Genomic DNA, 17,870 nt, shown 5'->3' with positions numbered 1-17,870 from the left:
GAAAATAGTGTCTTGTTTAGTGTGGACTTGTCATATAAGGATGGCAAATTGACATGGCTTTATTACGTGTACATACATAGTCATAAAGTAGCTTAAAGGAACAGAGAAGAGATGGTATTTCAATCAGAGCAATAATTACTAATTTCCATAACTTTATAGGTTAAATGAGTGTAAGAATTGATACTAGTAATTTAACTTTTTGGTGTTTCAAGTGCTGAAGTTGACTGCAATTAAAATGTCAAGGTTCAGAGCGTAATTTCTAAGAAAATAGGTGTTTTAACAAATTCATGTAAACTAATGTTTGCCAACTAAATTTATTTTTTGTCTGTTTTTGGTGCAAAAAGGTGGTTTTATTAAAGCATGGGGACAGGACCTGTGGGCAGAAAGACTAAATTTGGTTTGTTTTATGAACTTGGCTGAAGTCAGGAAAATGGGTAAAATTTTAGGTTACCTATGCTTGTTAGTTTTTTTATGTGGAAGGTATAATTTAAAACGTTTCAGTGGGACTAAACTCTTGATTTTTTAAAAAATATTTTTGAAATGATTTTCAAAAGTTTGAAAATACTTTTTTTAAAATTTTTTTGAAGATTTTATTTACTTGTCAGAGCGAGCGAGTTGAGCACAAGCAGGGGAAGCAGCAGGCAGAGGCAGAGGGACAAGCAGACTCCGCCCTGAGCAAGGAGCCCGATGTGGAACTTGATCCCAGGACCCTGGGATCATGACCTGAGCCGAAGGCAGATGCTTAACTGACTGAGCCACCCAGGCATACCTGAAAATATTTTAAAACTAAGTTTGTACCTAGAAGGTAGTACTTAATATAAAGGCCCATGCTCTTTAAAATACAATTTACATTTATTTGGGGGCCCTTCCTACATAAAACATATATGCTGTCAGCCATGTTGTTATGCTAGATTTTAAATCTGCTAATGGAAGATGCCAGTGTCTTAGATAAGCAAAATTAGCAAAATACACAGTCATACATATATTTGGAATCTGAGGGCTTTATAGTTGGTTTAGGCTTACTGAAATTAATTTTGTGTTCCTTAAGCACACTGACTTAAAAAAGTAAAAGTTGGATAACTTCGAAACATGGCAGAGTTAAAAGGGAAGTGCTGGGTTAAATTTTTTTAATAGAGAATAAACAATATTGATCCATACCTAATACGAAGTTAGGTTGAAAATGTGAAACTTCACTATTAAGAACATTAAGATTTATAATGCAGTGAAAATACCATGATAAAATAGAACATCTATTCATCATGATTATTTGCTGTTGATAATAGCATGATTTTTTTTTATTATAGCGTATATGAGAATAACTTTGGTTTTATATCTTTTAAAATTGTATCCTTAACACAGGACATTTAAATTGAGAGGTTGCACTGAACTCAGTTTAAGATAAGCCACTACTTATTTACAAATAAAATTCATTTCATAAATTTAGGTAAAATATAGTTTTAGTAATATAAAACTCAAATCTATTTCCTAAGAACCTCATTATTGTTCTTTGAAAATAAAAACAAAGTTTATTTTTCTGGATGTTTAAACTATTCTACTGAGGTGTTTGTATTCGTTTCCTAGGGCTGCCTTGACAGTTTACCACAAACTTGGTAGCATAAAGCAACAGCAGTTTCTCTCTCACAGTTCTAGAGGCTAGAAGTCTGAAATCAAGGTAGTGGCAAGGTTGATTCCTTCTGGATAGTAGCCAGCAATTGTAGGCTGTAGATACATCACTCCATTTCCTGCTTCCAATATTACAGCTTTACCCTCTGTCAAATCTCTTCTTCATAAAGGTGGCAGTTATTGAATTAAGGGACCACCCTAAAGCCAGGATAATACCATCTCAAGATCTTTAACTTAATTACATCTGCAAAGACCCTATTTCTAAATAAGGTCCATTCACAGGTACTTGAGTTGGGACTTGGACATTGGTTGGGGAAGGGGGAGATACAGTTCAACCCACTTCAGTATGATTGCAGGATTTTTTTTTTTTTTGGTATGTTTCAGTTCCTTAAAATGGTGTTGCAAGCCGTTTTGTGCTATTGTTTATTCCAGTGCAACACTCATTCTTGGAATACCTACAAGTTGCTGTGAAGAGAGATGAAATACTAGGAGCCCTGGTCTGAAATCTTAAGTTATGAAGGGCACAGACATAAATACAGCTAAATTTAAGGTGAAATGTGGTAAGTACTATGGAATTTTGTCAAAGTTCCATAGGAACCTGGAGAGACATTCGAGAAAGACTTACTGACTTACTATTTGGATTTGGCTTTGAAGGAGGGTCAGCTTTTGACTGGCAAAAATAGGATAAGAAACTATAAATAAGTTCAAAGATGGATGTTGATTAAGGAGGGGTTTAAGAGGTATAGAGAATGGCACAGTTTGGGGAGGTAGGTCATAAACATGAGAAACAACATTGGAAAAGATGACTACAGGTATCCAAATAGGTGCTCTATATATCACTAGAGAAAGGAGATTGTTTTGGACTGCAGTATTTTGTTAGGTTGTACCTTGAAGAGTGGGTTAGCTTAAATATACAGGCTAAGGGAGAGAAAAGCCCAGCAGTTCAAAATGAAGGAGCAGAGTAAGAATAGGCCTGGAGTTGAGACTGAACATCTCACTTGGTATTTTGGTGTCTTATTCCAAGAGACTACTAGGAAGAAAATGTGAAATAGAGTTACCTTCATCCCTTAGTGTTCTCTTTCCTGGAAAGATACAAATGTGTATGTTCAGCTATTGAAAGGGGTCAGAGTGGCAAGAGGATTTGAGAAGGGAGAGGTTACTTTTTTCCTGGGGCCTGGCTGTGGAGGACATTTGAGAGAAAGGAATTACTAGGGAAGACTTAATGAAGGAGTTTAGACCGGGAAAAGAATGATCTGAACCTGTAGAAAAGGGAGCACAATAGGGCATTACAGAGTGCAGGAGGAAGAAGCGAGGTCATGAAGCCTACACAAAAGGGTTGTGATGTGATGTGGGTGAGGCTGGAAAAGAGGATTCTGATGGGCCTGCTGTGATGGGACTGCCACGCTATAGTACGTTTTGAGATTACTTTGGCACTGGTATGTAGGATCACTTAGAGGGAAATGGTGTGAGTGCCAAACCTAGATTTACATGAATTTGAGGTAGTAGAAGCAGTGGGAATGCTAGAAATAATAGAGTGATTGGGAGCTGAGCTGACGTTACTTGATGACTGAGCTGCTAAGGGGTCTTTTAAGTTTTGAGAACCTGAGAAGCCTAGTGATATTAAATGGAACAGAAGAGGAGCAGGCCTACTTAGAGGACAGCAAAGAAGGAAGATAGGCTTGGTTGGAATAGAAAGTTCATGCTTGAAAGTAATGGAAGAAGTAAAGAAGTAGGTGGAGTTAGGACCATGTTACTGGGCATTTCCCAGAAGCTTATGTTCTTTATTATTAAAAATTTGCTTAATTACCATTCATTAAGCAAAGACCTAAAACTTGAGTAGGTTTCTTTATGGTGGTCCTGTGGCAGGTGTGTAGAAAATTTTCAATAAAAATATGAGAGTTTTCTGTCTTAGGTACTATCATGGAGAAATAATTAGTTTAGAGCAGATTTATGGTGTTAGCTGAACAAAAGCAAGTAATACTGCATTTATTGTGGGAAACTTGTGATTTATTCTGAAGCAAAAGCACTTGGAGGTCTTTCCAAGAGAATACTTTGTAGGGCTTTCTAGGTGGACACTTGTGGATTCTGAAGCCCGTTTTGTGCTCTAAAGTGGTGTTGCATAAAAAGCAGGTTGTAATAAAAATCATAATTGGAAATAATGTGCAAATAGTTTGATTTTTTAAATGAATGAGGAAAAGACTACTGGAAAGAAAAATTAATGATAATACTTAAAATATGAATAAGATTCATAGTGATAGTAAAGTGTCAGGTGGTTTACTTGGCTAACACTAAAAAGCAGCATTAAAATATTTCAAGTAATTACTGAATCTGGCCTCATTGAAAAATTACATTATTTTGTCTTTGGTATTGAGAAGTATAAATTTAGGTTTAGAAAATGACAAGCATTTTGCTATAGCCTGGTAATAAGGAACCTTAAAAATTAACTAAATGTTACAGTTAACAAGTAATTGTTATTTTATAAGTAACCTGGAGTAGTATCCGATTCTGGATTTTCCTGTTATAGAAATTATTCTCACTTGGGGTGAAGTACTCCTTTTCCATATCTAAGCCTGACTTGGAGGAAATAATGCTAATGTTTCTAACATACTGCTTTTCTGCTTAACCCCAAATTGTTTCTCAGCTGGCACCAAAAGGGGGAATTAATTAAGCAGTCCTAAGAGAATGAAGCTGTGGTTTAGAAGAAAAGGGCATTGGATGTGGTAGATGAGAAAAACAAGGGAGGAAATCTATCAGTTTTTTTCCCCTAAAAGGAAAAGTTTTACTATTTTCTAACTATGATATAAAAGTAAATTCAAAAAAAAAAAAAGTAAACTTGTACAACACAAAACTCTGAAAATCTTCCATTCTGCACTCCAGAGATAATGGTATATAAATATAGCCTTGAACTTGTAGACTTACTTATTTTTACTAAAAGATTGTTTTGAAACTTCACATTTCACTTAATAAATGGCCTCGTCTTTGCATTAACAAATACTGTGTTTTAGGCCTTGTGCTGGGGCTGGTGGATAGAATAGACATTCTCTGCCTTCAGAGATTAGAGTCTAGTAGAGGGTTTGTATACATTAATTATGATACATTGTGGTCATTGCTTTGAAACAAGTGTAGAGAGAAGCACATAAGAAGGATACAACCTAAGTTTGAGGGATCTGGCTAAATTCTTGGAGCAGTGAATGACAAAGCTGACTTAGAAAAATGGGTAACTGATGAGTCCTGAATACTAGTCTTTCTCCCCACTTTCTGTCACCTCTTGAGGGGCAGATTCTTTGCTTTTGTGTTCAAAGTACTAGACATAGTAATGCTCAAATTTTTCTTATTCTGAAATATTAAACCTTGCCCTAGAATATTGTGATAATTGCAACTTGTATTAGATGCTTTGAGGATATAAAAGTACTGCATCCTGATCTTCCCTTGGGTGCCAAAAAGGAAATACTCTGATAATATATGGGCCATTTGCTAATGTTCTCTAACCTTTCCCTGTTTCCCTGTCTAAACAAACTGGTCTTTGTTCATCCTTTTCTTCTTTGCTGTATGGCTAAGGGATAGTGGAGTAGTAATTGCTAGCACATGTTTTTAAATTTATGCCCTTTTGGCATTTAAGAATTTACAGTAGCTTGTATTGTATTTAATAAGTTGTTTCTCAATCATATCTGCCATATATACCTTAATTCTAAGATCCTTTACAGCAAAAAAACTTTGTTACTTTTATGGGTGAAGGAATCAGTCATTCTGTGTTCAAGTTTTCATTATATACCTGTATACCCGGATTGTCCACTGAAAAGTCAGCATTTGAAAAAGTAAAGGATAGCTCGCTCCTCTGTTGAGATTCACTGAATGCTGATACTGCAACATTGGGATATAGATGTGGCTTTCCCACGGTGGTATTCTGATCACCACTTCATTGCATTATAACCTCTAGACACTATTTTAGAATATAGAATTCCAAAAGAAAAAGGTTGACTTTTCTTTCATATTTCATGTAAAAACAGTCAAGTTCAATTCCTTAAGTTCCCTAAAATAGTGTTTCCCCTTTCTACTAATAATTCTTAAGGATTGAGGTAACACCTAAAATAATCTGTTTTTAACAGAATTTTTTTTTAAAGGAATTAAAATATTACTCGTTCCTGTCGTCATTCAGAAATATGTACATATATATAACAACACACTAATAATGTCTGTTTTGGGTATATCCATCTGTACCATTTTGTTTTAAGGTTTTATTTTGGAATATATATTCACAAGTTGCAAAATATACACACACATACACAGACACACAGGGAGTCCCTGTGTACTCTGTTTCCTTCAATGGTAACATCTTGCATATAGTACAATATCAAATCCAGAAAATTGATGTTGGTACAATCCAGAGTTTATTCAGATTTCACCAATTTTACAAGCATTTATTTGTGTGTTTATATAGTTACATGTAATTTTATACATAGATTTTGTGCAGTTACCACAATTAAGATACAGAATTGTTTCATCACAAGGCTGCCTTTATAGCCACTTTCCTTTTCTTCCCTCCATTCCTAACACCTGGCAATCACTAATCTCTTTTCCATCTAATTTTGTTATTTTAAGAATATTACATAAAAAGAATCATACAGTATGTAACCTTTTAGGATCCCCCTCCCCCGCTAAAAATTCCCTTGAGGTTCATTCAAATTACATGTATCCATAGTTCCTTTATTGCTGCACAGTATTACATGGTAAGGATGTATGAAAATTTAACCATTCACTTTTTTTTTTAAGGGGGGGCAGGGCAAATAAAATCTTAATCAGACTCCATGCCCAGTGTTTGAGCCTGATGTGGGGCTCCATCTCACAACCCTGAGATCATGACTTGAGCCAAAATCAAGAGTCTGATGTTTAACTGACTGAGCCACCCAAGCACCCCCTACCCATTCACTCTTTGAAGGGCATGTGGGTTATTTCTAGTCTGAGGCTGTTAAATATGAAGCTACTATATGTAACTTGTGTATAGCTTTTTATGTGCACACTTTTATTTCTCAGGGTAAGTGTCCAAGAGTATAAATGCTGGGTTGCATGGTAAGTGCATGTTTAATTTTATAAGAAATTGCTAAAATATTTTCCAGTGACTACCATTTTATCTCCCACCAACAATGCACGAGTGATCTAATTTTTCTTGCATCCTTGCCAGCATTAGGTGACTTTTAAAAAATTTTAGCTGATGTAAAATGTTACCTTAGTTTCAGCTGTTGGTAACTTTTATTTTAGCCATTTGGGTAGTGATACTTCATTATGGTTTTTTTTTTTTTAAAGATTTTATTAGAGAGTGTGAGTAAGTGTTCATGAGCATGTGCACAAGTGGGGTGAAGGGCAGAAGGAGAATCAGACTCCTCCCCCCTGAACAGGGAGTCCGATGGGGGACTAGATCCCAGGCCCCTGGGATCATGACCTGAGCTGAAGGCAGACACTTAACCGAATGAGCCACCCAGGTACCCTTCATTGGTTTTAACTTGAATTTCCCTAATAGCTAATGATGTTGAACATCTTTTCACATGCTCCACATATTTCTCCATGTTTTTTACCCATTTTATAACTGATTTGTTTTTTTACTTTGAGCTTTGAGAATTCTTAATGCAGTTCACCCATGAACAACACGAGTTTGAGCTGTACATGGTTGACTGTATAATCCAGTCCTTTTTTCGGATAGGTAGTTCGCATATATTTTCTCTTTTTCTTTTTAAAGATTTTATCTATTTATTTGACAGAGACACAGCGAGAGAGGGAACACAGGCAGGGGGAGTGGGAGAGGGAGAAGCAGGCTTCCCGTGGAGCAGGGAGCCCGATGCGGGGCTCGATCCCAGGACCCTGGGATCATGACCTGAGCCGAAGGCGGATGCGTAACGACTGAGCCACCTGGGCGCCCCTATTTTCTCCTTTTCTGTAGCTTGCTTTTTCCAACCCCATAACAGGGTCTTTGGTGGTGCAAAAGTTTTTACTTCTGATGAGTTCTAGTTTATCAGTTTTTCTTTTTATGCATCATGCATTTACTGTCAAGTGTGAAAATTTTGTCTAGCCCTAGCACTTCTAAAATTTTTTTTGAAAAGCTTTGCAGTTTTCTTACATTTAAGTTCATGTTTTTACCTGTTTATTCTAATTGCCATAGCACTATTTAAAAGGCTGCCTTTTTTTTTTTTTTGAAGATTTTATTTATTTGACAGAGTTAGCGAGAGCAGGAACACAAGCTGGGGTGTGGGAGAGGGAGAAGCAGGCTTCCTGCCCAGTGGGGAGCCCGATGCGGGGCTCGATCCCAGGACCCTGCGATCATGACCTGAGCCGAAGGCAGCGGGGCGCCTGGGTGGCTGTCTTTAAGCTTCCCACTCTTGATTTTGACTGAGGTCATGATCTCAGGGTTGTGAGATCAAGCCCTGCAGCAGCCTCTGTGCTCAGTGGGGAGTGTGCTTGGGATTCTCTCTCTCCTGCCCCTGCACTCTCTAAAAATAAATCTTAAAAAAAAGTCTTACTGGAGGCGCCTGGGTGGCTCAGTCATTAAGCATCTACTTTCGGCTCAGGTCATGGTCCCAGGGTCCCGGGACTGAGTCCCACATTGGGCTCCCTGCTCTGGGGGAAGCCTGCTTCTCCCTCTCCCACTGCTTGTGTTCCCTCTCTTGCTGTGTCTCTGTCAAATACATAAATAAAATCTTAAAAAATCTTTAAAAATCTTGCTGGATTTTGATAGGAATTATGCTAAATTTATAGATTTAGGAAGAATTGACCTTCAATCCATGGCACGTGGTACATTTCTCTACTTATTTGGGCATTTAATCTTTCACCAACTTTTGTGATTTTCAGCATACAGGTCTTATACATGTTTTTTTTTTTTAGATTTACACCTAACTGTATCATTTCCGTTGGAGTGATTGTCCATGGTATTGTGGTTTTTTGTTTCCAATTTGGTTTTGAATATCAAGCAAGAATCCAGCAAAATGAAACCCTTAAATGTGTGTTTTTAAGCTGTGGCCTTTTCTTTCAGCTTTCTCCTACAAATAGCATTACTAGTCCTTTGAGAATTTAAGTAAGGGTAGAAAGGTTTTTAGTCCCTCCTCCCACTTGATATCCAATGTAAAAATAAACCCTTTGACATTTGATCATTACTGCCACTTGAAAACTTCCAGGACTGGGGAGTAGTCTCTTTATATAGAAAGGAGTTCATTTCAGTGATGGATACTGATTCTCTGTTCATTTTGCTGTTGACTCACGGTGATTTTTAAGACCTCCAAATTTTTCCCTGCTTGGCAATTTCTCACCTTTCTCTTTCAGATACGGGGATCCAGAGTCCCACCTCATTGTGCCTTCTTTTCATGTAACATCATTTTAGGTCTGGATTCTTTATTCTGTGCCCCTTTTCCAGAGAGACATTAAGTGTAGTGTAGCTCTAGTTTTTAATGACACAAACCTTCCAGAAACCCAGACACCTAAAGGTGATGGGAGTGCAGAAGCAGAAAGGTGCCTAAGGAATTCTATGAGCTTGTAGGGGAAGAGTGTCTTGTCTGGATGGTGTGAAGGAAATGACCAATAACCAACCTCCACCAAGCGCCGGACTCTTTTATATGTGATTTTAACCAAGTTTTAAGATGCTTTCTAAAATGTTTCTACACACAATAGGCTCAAAGGAATTTTGATTTCCCAGTATTACCCAGTTAGCAGATGGTCCAAAGATAATGGACACCAGAATCCCAAGTTGTGTCGGTTAAAAATTAAGATTCTAGAGCCATATTACAGGCAATTTATGGTGTGGGGTTAGGGGAGTGGAAGAAGCTCTTTGAGGGCTTATTTAGCATTCCAAACTTGGAGGTGATCTTTGCCTTTCTCCCCCCTGCTTCTGAGCACCTTATAGTTATAATGCATGTTTGGGCAACAGATGAATAAGAACACATGTAAACAGAACTCCAATGCAAGGTAGAATGATATACAATAAGAAGTACAAAGAACTATGGGTTTTCAAATGGAAGGGAGAGCACACATGGCTAAGATGAGATCAGTGAAGGTTTTAACAATAACTGGTAGATCAGTAAGATTTTCTTTGATTGTAAATTTTATTATATATATTCAGAACAGTATTCATTGCTCATTTAATATGGCTATTCACAACTATAAAGCAATTTGAGCAATGCTGATTGCATATTAAGATGAAAAGTTATTACATGCTGAATCTTTTAAAAAATTGAAGATAAAGTACTTAGGCTTACAATTACAGGTACTCAATTTTTGCTAATTTTAAGACAGTAACAATATTTAAGGATAAAAATACTTAACAAAATTACATCTGAATTTGTAATTTATTTCCATGCTATTTCAACCACTTAATTGCCTTCTATACCTTGACATTCACATGAAAGAACAGCACATCATTAATGACCCAAATGCAAATAAGAGTAAAACTCTAGGCCTTAAATATATTTTAAGAGTTTATATAACTAAAAACTGAAGACAAAATCAGTCATTAAGTGATAAGTTGCTTAATTTTAGCGTAATTTTAATTTCAAAATTGAGTACTGACATTTAAAAAAACATAAGGCAGATAAACTATATGCCTATAGAAATATTAAAGAATTTAGTTCTTTGCTAATTATATTTTTGGTTAATACAAGTAACATCCTTCTTAATCCCACTCTTCATTTTGTGCCTATAAAAAATAAAATTATGTCCTCAATATTCCTAAGTTCCTTTTTTCTAGATAAGGCCATTATAAGACGTTACTGAATCATAGGTTTAAAATCAGTGGCACAAATCATCTGTAGATAATGTAACAAGTTCATTGTTAGGTAAGGAATCAAGAGTATAGTACAGTAACCAGCCAGAGGTAGAATTCTTGATCACAGTTTTATAAAGAAGATGCAGTAGTTTATATCTGTACTGTTTTATTAGTTATAGTATGGTAAGGTTGCTTCTCATAATGAGTTTAACAGAAGGGGGGAACGGGAGGTCTCTTCACAGGTGATTGTTGGCCCTTGTTTTGCATGTATTGTAGGCACCACTCCTGGACACTTAAACATTTTCTTGGCCAGTTAAGGTAATCAATTATATATGGCATTTACCTCATTTTTTAAAAGCTTCGTAGTAGGGATAGGTAATCTTTTTGTTCTCCCAAGGGGATAAGAAGGAGGGAAATAAATCTCTTTTTGTACCACTCTGACTGTAAATTAGTAAATGAAACCATTCTCTCAATATCACTGCTTATTAAGAATTCCAGCAGTACTAATGTACAGAGAGGTTCTATACTCAAATTTTTAAGTTGATTTCTCATATTTGTCTTAATATTACAAATGGGCATAACCTAAAAATTCTACTTAATTCATGTTGTAGCTAAATTACTAGTATTTAAGTAATACTCCCCAGATTGCAATAAGCAAGGACGGCAGAGACTTTACATAGAGTTATTCACATACCACTTTAAATTTGGGATTCTGTGGGCTTTCAAATCCTTACTTGAATGTCAATAAATAAAGTGATCAGAAAGGTCATTTAATGAAAGTTATAACAATTGTAATGTATGTACCCAGTGCTAAACCTTACAGTAGAGTTTGTTTCATAAAATGTACCTGAATACTTAGACAATTCAAAACAGAATAAAACAACTGTAAAAAATAAAACCCTAGCCAAGTATAGTTTCTTCAGTTACCTGGAATTTAGTCTCATGATTGATATTAGGATTGGGTCATTATGATGAACCAATCAGATTCCAGATACTTACAGTTTATTTAAGTGAACTTAATTTTCATCAGATGTTCTCAAGCTTACCTAAATTCTTCTTTTATTGATTGTTGTTGCTGATTTTGAGAACTCAGAAAAGGAGATACTTATTTATGTAAGGCCCAGATTTTTAAGCAGTATTTCCTTCACAACTGCTGGTAATAATGTATTATCCAAGTCAGTAATCATGTTAAAACTAACGACACTGCTGATAGGTAATATAAAAATAAAATTATTTTCCCTCACATTTAATTTCAAAATTCTAGTTCTGAGTTAAGGACTAGACCAAATGTGTCCTTATGGAGACTGTGAGCAGCCTTTAGCTATTTCATTTCAAAGAGAAAATCTGTTCCAATTTTAATAATGACTGAGCATTTTTAAATATTATTAAAATGTTGGCCTTTGGGGAATATAAGTGAAGTATTTAATACTTTTTGCTAATATTTTAAGTTGAAATATATTTGGTTATAAAAATCTCACAAATCTGCTTTTCACAGCTATGCTTCTATTTACATTACAGGAGAAATATATATGTAAAAAGAAAAGTTGAGTTTTTGTCTTCTAAAGATATATCCAATCCATGATTAGGTAATTCTCAGATGATTTATAATTTAATATACTGAAAAATTATACAATTAATTTATAATTGCCACATTTACAAAGAAACTTCAATATACTGAAAAATTCTAATTTGTAATTGCCACATTTACAAAGAAACTTCTAGGTAAGACAGTCTTTTAAAAACAATGTTTGGTGTTGCATTTAGGCCCAAAGTTCATTTATTTAAATCACCTATGACATTTGCAAAACTTTTTCAAACTTAGGAAAATGCTGATAAATATGGCTTCATTCAATTATACCTATACTCTGTGAAATATTTGTTATACACTTAAGTACAACTGAAGCAATAAGATTACTTGCACAGACGAAAGTGAAGACTCCTTTCACCTTAAAATTATACTTGTTTCACACTTGTGGTAATGCCTGAAAACATTTTTTGGAAAGACTATTAATGGTCTTGATTATAAGTGTATTGCATTTTTCTGTCTTTTTTTCCCCCAATGTTAATTACTCTAAAGTTTTAAGTTCTACTTTTCCTCTTATCTTCAAATAGACTCTTTAGCATATAAACTTGAATTGCTGACACTACCACCATTACCACTAAGTTAACCATAGACCAGAAATTGACTCTATCAAAGTTGCTTTCTTGTATATTTCGATCACGAGCTTCAAATGCTCTAAGCAGAGTCTGGATATGACCACTTTTGCTTAGTCTGGCCTTGATACTGTTGATGGATTCCTGGAGATAAATAAAATAATTTTACTATCAAAGAATGCTCAGTAATTTTAAGTTAAATTTAAGTTAAACATGTGATTCACAGTATCCTAACTCATAATAGTTTTACATCCAAACACAATTTTAATTAAGGGACAGGTACTACTTGGATCACCTAAAGATCTTCTGTAAGTTTATGTAATAGTTCTCATCCAATAGTTACTTAACAGAGGAACAAAGCTAATGTAAATTGAAAAGAAATAATGTGAAAATATATTTCAGTGCATAGTGCCAGGAATTTTATATACACTGTTTCTTAGCCCTCACAATCATAAGAAAAAGACTAGTTTTAAAAAACCTAACTGATAGAAAAAAAAACCCGTTAACAGCTTTTAGATATTTATCTTTATATAATGCACTGTCTTTATAGTATTTTCTTTGAATGTTAGTCTTGTCCAATTTAGTGTCTAGCAAAACACCCAATGTTTTCATCTCAGAAAATAATAGTGAAATTAGAAAATACTCCAATTTTTGATACGCATATTATACATCCAAAAGTATAATCTATTTTTAATATAAAAATGTTCCAAAATTACATTTGTAAAACAAGCTTATCAAGATGCACTCTTAAGTTGTACATCTTCTGAAAAACCTGTTTTTATAGCAGGGTCCTGGTGAGAGAAGTGATTTGAAAACTAAGAGGGCTATATGAATATCAGTTAAAATTGAGACTTGAAATGATGCCAAAGTACATCGCTGACCACTTGAACAACATGGGAGTTAGAGGGGTCAACGCCCTGCACAGTTAAAAATCCACATAAAACCTTTGATTCCCGAAAAACTTTACTAATAGCATACTGTTGACCAGAAGCCTTACATAAACAGTCAAAACACTGTTTTCTGTTATATATATTACATACATTATATACTGTATTCCTCCAATAAAGCTAGCAAAATGAAAAATGTTAACTAAGAAAATTGTAAGAGAAAATACATTTCCTGAAAAAAATCTGCATAAGTAGACCTCAGTTCAACTGCACTTTGTTCAGGGGTCAACTGTACTTATGGCAAAAATAAGAAAATACTAGAAACAGATTTTCCTGCATAGTCATCTTGCTTAAAATCCTTATTTAAGCAAAAACTATACTCAAAATTTCAGACTTTCTGCTAAACCTACAAAACTACAAAGTGTAATATTTATCATTTGGGCATATTTGTAAAGCAACAGTAACCTAGTAATGCAAATATTTTCTAGAAAAATAAGGAATTCAGATCCCCAAATAAAAAAGATCATGCATAGTTCTTTTCAGTATTACAGCAATGATAGCCAAATACAAAATTATTTATCAAAGTTTGCTGTTAGGATACAAAATTGGGGGGGAAATAAAGCTCCTGAAAGACATTTTTCTTTAAAAAGGGCTTATAAGTATTTTAAGCCATATTTAAATCTGAACTTACTGGTCATTTTGTTTAACCATGTGAATGAATTCAATCTCTTGAGAATGCAGTTAAGTACTAATGAGGTTTATAAGTACTAGTGTTTTAGTCTTGTTGGCAAAATAAATTTAAAATGAAAGAATAAGTTAATATGATTGAAATTTAAAAGATATATACATGGGAAATTATGGTGAGATAAAAAACTGTCATGGTAAAAATTCATACCTTAACTTTCAGTTTGTATTCATAGTAACACCAGTGGAAAAGGTAAGAAAAGTAACATGTATTATGCCATACACTGTTTAAAGCACTTAGACACATGACATTTCTTATTTCATCCTCACAACAACTCTAGAGGTATTATCCCCATTTTGCAGGTGAGGAAACCAAGGCTGTGAGGGCTCATTCACTAAGCAATCACACATGATAAAACATGATTGTCTAATTTTCTGACTTCCTAAGCTATGTATAGTATGTCTCTTCTGCTGTTTGACAGCTGCTTTCCTAAAAAACCTCAAGTGATCAAAATACCACATTATTAAAAAAAAAATTCAGGTTATAAGACAATTAGAGATTACACAGTTTTAATTGACAATGATTATGTTATTTCTCATACAGCTATATATGCTATTTACAAATACCACTCAGTAAATTCTATCATTTGATTACATCTACCTGTGGCTGAAGGGTCATGACCTTCCCCCCATCACCAATACTATTATGGACAAATAGGTTCTTACACATGCACATTTCATTATGCATGTAAATGATAAGGCAATTCAAACAAAGAAGCCATATTCTAAAAGTTTTCACTCCTGAATGTAGTCCTAGTTTCTGATAACTGCTAGGTCTGGTCTGAGTAATGTAAACAGTGTTGCCAAATTAATCAAGTGATATCAAATTTCATGTTATAAAAATTATGCTGTGAGAAAAATGCCTATAACATCTTAAGTGTTTACAAACTGCTCACTTTTTTTCTATGTGCAAGTATGCTATAGATCATTACCTTCTTCTATTTGTGAACATTCTAAGGGAGTTTTATAGTTAAGAAGAGCCTGTGTTCAAGTTCTAGTTTCCCCCTTTCTGGTTATGTGACAAACATTACTTAATCTCCCCTAAACCACAATTTCCTCATTGGAAACATGGAGATAAATAATCCTCATAGAGTTAAGTAAAGATTACATGAGATAATGCAGAGAAAATTATTATTTCAGTGCTTATCACACAGTCAGACCTCTGGATAATTTTTATTTATTAAAAGATCATACTGACCAGGATGTCTTCCAGTTTCATGTCCAACATGTCTGTCCCAGTAATATATTTCTTCCAGTCCTCTTGTTCTTGCTCCTGTTCTCCCATATTATCCAGGATTAATTCAAAGAAAATCACCTTCTCAGAAATGGTGCTGAATGTATTATCAAAGCAGAACATGTAGTCACCATCTTCAGTCTCTACCCTGTATTAAAAAAAGTACATGTCTTCAGTTATCTGTACTTCTTTTTGGGATCAAAGGAAAAACTACTATAGGTAAGAAATAACATGGTTTATAGTAATTGGATAGTTTGCTGATAAAAAGACTTCCTTAAGTATTGAAAGATAATTTATAATTTCTTGGGAAAGAGGCAACCTGGAAATATATATGTAAAATATATAAGTAGTTGCAACTTAGATGTGCTTGGCATTTACTCAGGAAATACGGTAAAAGATCTTGACCTAATTTTTGGAAAAGGATAGGATTAAAAACCTAAAACATAGATACATGATACCTCACAATGATCTTTAATATTTATATATTAATTTATCATGAGTTCAATTCATATGCAAATATGACCACAAACCTCCCCTTTAATTTAGATTACTTTCTAAAGTGACTTGTTTTCAAAAGCAGTGATGGATTGTTCTAAATGCTTTCTTCCAGGCCTCCTACAGATTAAGACCATCTTTATAGGGGCGCCTGGGTGGCTCAGTCGTTAAGCGTCTGCCTTAGGCTCCAGTTCATGATCCCAGAGTCCTGGGATCAAGCCCCCCATCGGGCTCCCTGCTCAGTGGGGAGCCTGCTTCTCCCTCTCCCACTTCCCTGCTTGTGTTCCCTCTCTCGCTGTGTCTCTCCCTGTAAAATAAATAAACAAAATCTTTTTTAAAAAAAAAAGACCATCTTTATAACATAGGTTTACAGAGATTAGGGATCAGTGGCCAACAAACGAGCTTTACACTCAGTGGCATTAGCTTTACTGAATAAATGCCACTCACATCTAAGTTAAACTTGTATCTTGGTCTCATTAGCTTCACATTCAAGATAACTGGCCTAAAACATGTGATTCTTTTAAATCAATCTCCATTTCTTTTCCACCCCTATATCCAATTTATTTAGTTTAAGCATGAGAGAGAAGTACTCAGCAATTTGATTGAATCTTAACATATATACCATAAATAAAATACAGCCAATACTTGTATACCCCTTTATAATTTACACACTACTTTAACATATTTTAATTCTTTTAATCCTTACCATCATATTTTGAAATAGGCATAATTGACCTTTTCAAGGTAAGTAAAATAAAGTTCACATAAGTTAAAATACTTGCCTATGATCACACAGCCTGTCAAAGGCATAGACGAAGCTTGGTTTTCTGACTCTCATGTTAATTGATCTTTCTTTTCTATAGTACTACTCAGAGCCTGTTTGCATTCCTTGTAATCTCCTCAGTCATGACAAACCTTTGTCTTGATGTATTTAACCTTTGGAAGAAGCTTGAAGAATATACTGGCAAATACAGTGGGGAACAATTTTAAAAAGAAAAAAATGTTTTGACTTATGTAAAGCTAAGTTTAATTTTAATCACTTTTAAATTTAACTCTTAATTTTGTTTAGTCTTAATTTTATTTAACTCAACTTTATTTAGCCATTCTTAACCCTGCACTGGATAAAAAGGGGAAGCTTTGTACCTACTCTTTTTACATGTAAAGTACAGATCTACATATAGTACAAAAACTGGTTTTAAAATTTCATGGGAAGATGATAAGGCAGAAAAGTCTAGAAAGGTTGCATGGGGACAAGAGTAAAAATGAAAAAAAGTTTGAGAAGCACTGAATCACATGGATGAGCTTCAGCATGTGTATGGAAAAAAAGGTATTTTACTACTTTATAGTCATTCCTATACTAATCTCTTTCTAAATCTGTTGACTGCTTTTAGTAGAAAGGAACTTTAATACTACAAATGATACAAAATATTATCCAAATAAAAATTGTATAGTTAATTTTCCCTTCAAGTAGAATAAAGAGCAACAGTAGTTCAGAATGCATAAATTCTGGCGTGAGTTACAGTAACGTTAATTCAGCTGTCTAGAAAAAATATAAACACACAAACAGACTTATTCCTGGAAGTGCCAGCGAATAGGTATTACTTAAGCTGTTTATAGTTCTGTTTGGAGACATTTTTACTAACGCTGCCTTCTGAAAGGACAGTATTTAGGATTTAATTGAAGAAAAAAACTATTTCAGTGCCATAACAGAGATATTTTATAACCTGCCTTTAAAAAATATAGCTAAAGATAAAATTTTGTTTAAATCTGATTTTTTATTATTTATTTATTTATTTATTTATTTATTTTATTTTATTTTTAAGCAACTGCCTTCGGCTCAGGTCATGATCCTGGAGTTCCGGGATCCAGTCCCGCATCGGGCTCCCTGCTCAGCGGGGAGTCTGCTTCTCCCTCTGACCCTCGCCCCCTCATGCTCTATCTCATTCTCTCTCTCTCAAATAAATAAATAAAAAAATCTTTAAAAAAATAAATA

The 17,870-nt window shown here is 34.6% G+C and overlaps 1 protein-coding gene across 2 annotated transcripts in view; it reads right to left on the bottom strand.

Moving 5' to 3' along the window:
* Positions 1-6,048: 6,048 nt before the first annotated feature.
* Positions 6,049-17,870, bottom strand: part of TMED5 (transmembrane p24 trafficking protein 5) — a 19,718-nt gene continuing 7,896 nt past the window's right edge. The window contains exons 3-5 of one of the 2 annotated variants that reach the window (XM_025872213.2): positions 15,347-15,530; positions 13,263-13,308; positions 12,462-12,685 (exon numbers count right to left, since the gene is read on the bottom strand). In XM_025872213.2, the coding sequence (XP_025727998.1) occupies positions 12,600-12,685; positions 13,263-13,308; positions 15,347-15,530 (316 nt within the window). In that variant the 3' untranslated portion in view covers positions 12,462-12,599. Of the gene's footprint in view, positions 12,686-13,262; positions 13,309-15,346; positions 15,531-17,870 lie in introns of both variants that reach the window. The other variant, XM_073896288.1, reaches the window with a different exon arrangement.

The sequence above is a fragment of the Callorhinus ursinus genome, unplaced genomic scaffold (assembly GCF_003265705.2).
Source record: "Callorhinus ursinus isolate GAN/ISIS: 27379988/994484 unplaced genomic scaffold, GSC_fseal_2.0 scaffold9, whole genome shotgun sequence".
In the NCBI taxonomy this organism is placed as follows: Eukaryota; Metazoa; Chordata; class Mammalia; order Carnivora; family Otariidae; genus Callorhinus; species Callorhinus ursinus.
The sequence above is the reverse complement of the archived record's forward strand: the minus strand, read 5'-3'. Positions and strand labels throughout refer to the sequence as shown.